At 44.0% G+C, this 7,197-nt stretch overlaps 1 protein-coding gene across 10 annotated transcripts in view; it reads right to left on the bottom strand.

Moving 5' to 3' along the window:
* Positions 1 to 1,250: 1,250 nt before the first annotated feature.
* Positions 1,251 to 7,197, bottom strand: part of satb1b (SATB homeobox 1b) — a 51,675-nt gene continuing 45,728 nt past the window's right edge. For 7 of the 10 annotated variants that reach the window (XM_083678785.1, XM_083678791.1, XM_083678790.1 and 4 more), the window contains 3 exons: positions 6,063 to 6,272; positions 5,622 to 5,660; positions 1,251 to 3,994 (listed from right to left, as the gene is read on the bottom strand). In XM_083678785.1, the coding sequence (XP_083534911.1) occupies positions 3,353 to 3,994; positions 5,622 to 5,660; positions 6,063 to 6,272 (891 nt within the window). In that variant the 3' untranslated portion in view covers positions 1,251 to 3,352. The remainder of the gene's footprint in view (positions 3,995 to 5,621; positions 5,661 to 6,062; positions 6,273 to 7,197) is intronic. The other 3 variants (XM_083678793.1, XM_083678792.1, XM_083678788.1) reach the window with 1 other exon arrangement.

Raw genomic sequence — 7,197 nt, forward strand, 5'->3', positions numbered from 1 at the left:
CACTGACTGATTAAGCCCGATGGGAGCTTTAAGATGTGGGTATACCTGTAGCTAATAGTGCATCAGCAAATCATTGACCCCTTATTTGGGGACAAAACCTTTAATTCAAAACAGGTGTTCAGGTGACTACTCTGAACTACTAACTAACTAACTACTGGGGCTAAACCTTATTCCATGTGTTTGCTTACAGTATACTGCATTTCCATTATCCTACCAAATGCTAACGTAGCTAGCATACTGTAAGTGGATGCCTAATGGTAATGAGGGGCACTGACTCATCAGAATCTCTGTACTGAGATGTGAACAAAGTACACTGGCAAGGTGTCTATATTGGAATGTGCGTAAGAAATGACGCAGTGTTATTTTCATTTCATGAAGCAGTGAGTGAGTTAGGAAGGCGAAGGGTTGACGTCTGTCAATAAAGGACTGAGGGTTCTGTTGCCTCTCCCAGCTCCCTCGCCTACGGCCGCCCGTGAGGATACTTGACATCTCTCACGGTGCGGGAGCTTCCTGCCCAAGCTCTCCCCCACTGTCAGTGTGGAGAAGTATTAGGCATCTGCCTACTGCCTCCATAATAGAAAACAAACAAACACTCTGGAGCTGAGACAAACACATAGATCCCTCAGTCAACAACAGTGAGGATGAAGTGGGAGAATAGGTAGGTAACAGCGTTGGATTGGTTAGACACATGTTGAGGATGTGAGGTTCTATCTCTGTTTGGATGTCAAGAGATAACTTGAGGTAACCTGTAGACAGCTATCACTGAATATCATTGTGTGGTCCTGTATGCGATGATCCAAATGGTCCAAATTATCTTTTTGTCAGGATGTGGGATAGCTGCCCTACCAACATCTGTGTGGAGTACAAATGTACAGTAGTGATGTCTTCACAGACACACTGACTCTCTGAGGCAGGGACGTGCACAGGGCGGGAGAAAGGGAGCAAAAATCCTGCCCCTTTGCCCTGCCAACCACACCACCAAGTGCCCTCCTTGATGGTGTTTATTTTAATTTTTTTTTTTTTACATCTCATCGCACCCCCCCCATTGTGCCCGTTTTTGGGAAAGCACCTGCCCTTCCATAAGGCTGTGCACTTCCCTGTTTTGAGGCATACAGTATGTACAGTGTATAGGGAACTGCGACCCCCCCCCCCCCTTTCAATAGTAACTAAAGAATCCCCTCAGAATCCCCGTCTCTGAATGTGTTTCCCGCTTTTGTACTGCATGTTTCACTGTTACCTTCAAACACACGCAATGTTACACTCTGGCCTTTATTTTGAGAAAAAAAGAGCAAAACATTGAGGGAAACCAACTCAGACTGGCTGGCAAGTATCTGAGGGTGTTAACAGGTGAGAGTACTGTAATTGCCATGTGGAACAAACACCTGAGTTCACTTAGGGTTCAGGGAAGGGTCAGGACACCTGTGTTGTCTTTACACGTTATCTCCCTGTAGAGGGCTTAGTTAGTCACAGGTATCAAAACCCGACATGTATTTATTGAAATTCTCACATGTACCTCAGAGATACTGAGCAAGAAACGTGGAAATGCATTTGAGCGCATGGTACAGTTTTAAAAGGAATGGAAAGGTGCAATTTTATACAGGTATGTTGTGAACATTTTCAATGCACTTGCTCACAAAAATTCAAATATTTACAATAGACAATAATTCATAAAATTTGATATTTACAATAACAACAAATACATATTTCGTGTTGTGCTTGCATCTAAATAATTCACGTATTTGTTCCGAAATATACTTTTGTTTGCGTACTGTATTGTGTACTGCTATTTCCAAACAATGTTTTAGTTTATTACGTTAAGTTAAACTCTCTTCGGGTATAATGAGTCTGGTCATATTAATGCCAAGAATCTGGGGTACAATACAAACAGTTTAATTGTGTCATTAACAATCAATAACCACTCCTAGTTAGAACATTTCTGCATAAAGAAACCGAGAAACACTTATAAAACAGTCAGTTGTAACAAAATAACTGGTGTTCTCATTGAAATAAACTCATAAAAAAGAAACACTTTTTTTATACAGAATATTTATACAGGAATAGCTTTGAATTGGATTGTTAACCAAAGGAAGACACATTGCAGACATTGATTTTCACACAGATTGCATATGTTTTTCTTTCTAAGGTGTTCTATAGGTTAGTTATTTACCTAGGCTTATTTGCATGATAGTAAAAATTGCATACAACATTAATTGTGAAGCTTGTAGCATGAGTTGCTTGACATACAGCACTTTTTATAGGCAACCTTTAAAGCACATTTTCCATTTAAAACGTTAAGACACTTCTTGTTTTTACTGCCCATCAAAATTACATTTATAAATAGAAAAGGATCAGTGAAATTAAAAAGCGCTATGTAACATAAACTTTCCAAAAAAAGTAATTACATCAGAAACACTCCATGAACTGCAAATAAATAATGTAGGACAACAAAAAAACAGAGGTTGTGATTCACATTTTAAACTGTGTGGCGATTCAGAAAGTTACAGTGACAAAGGTTTCGCAAAATAATCTAACATCGGCAGTGCCATATAGTACAAGGCATTTGTTGGCATAGTTTCTTTAAGACTGTATTTCTTTTTTTACAGTTAATATATGTCTATATATATATTTATATTTCTTCCTAACAAATAATATGTAAAGATTGAGCTATTCTCGGCGATGCAGCTCGAGTGTGTTTGCGTTCCAGAGTTTGAGTGATCAGTAATCACGTTTTTCGCTTTTTAAAAGAATAACTAATCTGCCAGCAGGCTCCAGACTTAGTACCTCATCATTAAGGCCTTGTCATCCACTTGGTCCTCGATTTCATATGCATTTTAAAAATCCAGTTAACACCACATACGTAAACACCTATCAAAGTCCTATCAAACTCCAGGGGGACTTTTTTTTTTAATCAGTAGCTCATAAAGAAAGGAAATCAGTGTAAAACAACAGACATCAAGTGCAGTCAGCAAATATCCACGGCAACATACTTAGAATAAATTTTTTTTGTGCAGGTTATTTAAATGATGCATCAGTCTTTACAGTCAATAATACAAGTTTTACAAAATCAGAAAACGTAATACTCTTCGTATTACTGAGTCTATGGAAATGGGGTTTCCAGTGTGAGAACACCAGCGTCGCGTAGCCTTTCAGTCTGCAATTGATATATAAACACTACCTGTTACGCATAGAGTCCAGACTCTGCATTGATAAAAACACTACTCTTTTCGCAGCCGATGCACTGCACTATCCAGAGCACCACCCCCGTTAGCATAGCATTCAGTCTCGGGTGCATAAAAACACCCGACTCTTTTTAGCACAGTGTTCCGACTGCGTTAGCACGTTAGCTTTCGCTCTACTCTTTCGCCTCGTGCTCGGACTCCGAGTGGGCCTCGGCGCGGGCCTCTGCGCGGGCCAGGTGCTCCTCGATCTTGATGGAGAAAATGGCGCTGTTGTTCTGCGCGCTCTCCTCCAGCTCCTTCAGTATCTCGCTGCCCTCCCTGAAGTCCGACAAGTCCTCCTCGAAAGCCGGGCTGCTCCTGCTGCTGCTGGTGGTGTTGTTGTTGTTGTTGGCGGTGGTGGTATTGTTGCTGGGCTCCTTGGGCGGCTTGGCCGGGTGATTGACGTAGAAGCGCTGGTTCTGGAAGAACTTGATGATGGTGAGCTTGGGCAGGTCCAACTGGGCCGAGAGCGTGTGAATGGCCTCCTCGTCCGGGTACAGCCCCACGTCCTGGATGAAGCTCTGGAGGATGCCCAGGGCCTCCAGGGAGATCTTGCCCCCGCTGGGGCGGGTCTTGGTGGCCCCGCCGCGGACACCCTCGTCCTCTGTCTCGGCCGGAGACGCGGTGGTGGGCTGGCGCGGGGGGAGTCGGGGGCCCATGGGCTGGTGCTGCTGCTGATGCATGGGCTGCTGAGAGAGCGGAGGCTGGGTGGGGTGCTGGAGGGACATGGGGGGCTGGTGGTGCTGTTGTGGCTGGGGTGGATGATGAGGCTGAGACTGTGGCAAGAGAGAGGGGGAAGAACAAGAGACGGGGATGTTATCAGCGAACACTTATCGGCGGCTTAATAAGGCCTTTCATTAAAATCAATTGAGTTTTGTAGAAAAATGGGCCCACTGTGTATAGAACAGGCGCTTCGCTGGAGGAATTTCCATGTAATATTTTATTGAATGTAATCAGTTCTCCAGATTTATGTTTTTTTAGATTGTGTTTCTCATTGTGGGGGCAGAGGTAACAGCAGTACACATACACAGACACGCACATGCTCACGTGTGCGCGCGCACACACACACACCACACACACACACACTTACTCCTACACAGCTTTCACATGGAAAAAAGGCATTCTAGTTGCTACTGTAGAGCTTATCTGGCCGCATTCAAACGCTATTGCAAGACAGCGATAAACAAACTCAATGTGTGTACAATTCATGTGGCGATCTCCACTGATTGCCATGGTGTGAGAACGCTATCGATGGCTTTGCTTTGCCGCCAGTATCCCGTTAGTGTAAACACATGACACGTTACTCCTAAAATGTCTCATTGTTTGGTTGGAGAGGGGGTTGAGTGGGCAACTCGTGGTCCCTATTGACCAAACAAACAGTGTTATTTTTTTTCCTGAGTCAGACCTACTCGGATTGTCCATTTCATAATGAAGTTTAGAAAACACAGCACTTTACAGATAGCTTATCAGCCAGCTGCACAGCTGTACTGAATGATCCCATTCTACAGTAGTAAAATCTATCTATATGTAGGGGAGCCATTATGAGGGCAGGTTAAGCAATGAGAACACATGCTACATCTGTACTTCACTGAGTTGCAATTGCTATTAATACGTCTCTGAGAAACGCTTTTTTTTTTTTTTTTTATCTCAATGGACTGACCTTGTTTAACAGAGGTTAAAACAAAAACAAAAACCTTCTCTTATGTACAGTATAATGCTAGAGAGAGCCACTAAGACACCAAATGGAACTTGGAGGCAAATCATTTCTATTTCATCAAAAGTTAGGCCTTGTGTAACTATTTCAATGCACAAAATGTTCACTTTTTAGATCTGATAGGAAGGCTTCATTAGTAATGTGTGATTATCTTATTTTTACATTAGGGCCATATGTTCCTTAGTAACAAAAGAACTGATCAATGATTCGGCTGCCACTCAGCCGTCTATTTTAAATATAAGTATTTCTGTTTAATTAAGTTAAGTGAGTCACGATTTATTATTTTATTTTTTAGATTTTTGACCGTCATTCGCCAGATGTCTCTAAAAGAAAATCTATTTCATAAGTTAAAGCTAATGATATATTTAAAGGGGGCTTTCATTAAAAGTAGAAATGTTGACTATTACTGTGCTTGTGATTAATAGAGCTCCTTTATGAAAACGTCTCCTTACTGCTGGTTATTATGAGCTTCAGATAACTGAGTTACTGGGGAAAAAATATGAAATAATAGTGGTTGTTTACTTGAAATTACATAATCTAAATAGTAGGAAGAAATTTGCAATTAATCTGAGATGCAATATGAGGGTTTCTTAATTTGTTTGTGAGTACAGTGGGTATGCATCATACAGTAGAAAACATGTGCATTCACATCTGTGTACTGTATGGGCAAGTGCGTTTCTTGCTCTCACCTGCATCGGGTCTGTGGACATATACATCAGAGTTGGGGTCTGTGGGCAAATACATCAGAGTTGGTATTTGTGTGTGTGTGTGTGTGTGTGTGTGTGTGTGTGTGTATGTATGTATGTGTGTGCGTCTGAATGAGCGTGTACATCTGCATATATGTGTGTGTGTGCGTGTGTGAATGAGTGTGTGTGTGTGTGACAGTGAGAGTGTGAGAGAGTGTTTGTGTGTGTGTGTGTGTGTGTGTGTGAGAGAGTGTGAGTGAGTGACAGTGAGAGTGTGAGAGAGAGTGTGTGTGTGAGTGAGTGAGTGAGTGAGTGAGTGTGTGTGTGACAGAGAGAGTGTGTGTGAGTGTGAGTGGGTGAGTGGGTGTGTGTGAGTGTGAGTGTGTGTGTGTGTGTGTGTGTGTGTGTGTGTGAGAGAGTGAGTGAGTGTGTCCCTCTCCTCACCTGCATGGGGTCAGTGGGCACGTGCATCATGTGTGGGGGCCTGTCTGAGTGATGCTGCTGCTGCCCGGCGCTGCTCTCCTGCTCGTAGATGGCGTCGCGCTCCACCTGGGCCAGGCTCAGGAAGCGGCGGATCATGGACAGGTTCTCCCACAGCGTGCGGTTCTCCGGGGACGGGTCCTCCTTCCAGCGCAGCAGCTCGCACAGCCAGCCCTGGGAGGGAGGGAGGGAGGGAGGGAGGGAGATAGAGAGAGAGGTGTTATATTTAGACCTTTGACCCAACTGTAGTCAAAACAACCTTCAGGAGAAAGACAGAGGGGAGATGAAAGACCAGGGACAAGGGCGGTGGATCCTTCACACCATAGCCTTTATAATAATAATAATAATAATAATCATAATAATAATAAATCCTAACACCATAGCCTAATAATATCAATATCATAAAACCCACAGAGGAGAAGAGGGGGGAGCATGTTCTGTAACTCGCAGGTACACAAGCTATTGTACACACACACACACACACACACACACACAGCGGTCTGACGCAGGAAAAAGAATCCCCATCAAACTCCAATAGACTACAGTATGTGACACATTCCAGCAGAGGGCCATGCGAAACGAAGGTACTGTATGGGCCCATGGAGGACAGCTCACACATGCCTGGTCAAAGGCAGATCTGTCTGTGTCTGCCTGTGTGCAGCTGATAGGTACAGTAGCACTGTACAGATGGACAGACACCCTCTATAGCACCCTGCGGTCCTGTGACTCAGACAGATAGACAGACAAACAGACAGACAGACAGACAGACAGACAGGGCTTAATGAGGGCTATCAAAGGGACTGTGTGTGTGTGTGTGTGTGTGTGTGTGTGAGAGAGCAGAGGAAACTGACAGACGCGGAAGCGTATCGATGCTGAAGCAGAGAGGTGGAAAGAGGTGAGCAGAGAGAGAGAGAGAGAGAGAGAGAGAGAGAGAGAGAGAGAGAGACTAAAACCAGGGAGGGGGCATGGAGAGAAAGAGCCTCCACTGACGGAGGGCAACAGGGAAGCGAGAGAGAGAGAAGGATGTGAGAGTGAGAGGGACAGGGAGGGAAAGTGGGTGTGAGAGCCAGTGTGTGTGTGTGTGTGTGTGTGTGTGTGC

Source organism: Argentina silus (assembly GCF_951799395.1).
Source record: "Argentina silus genome assembly, chromosome: 10".
NCBI lineage: Eukaryota > Metazoa > Chordata > Actinopteri > Argentiniformes > Argentinidae > Argentina > Argentina silus.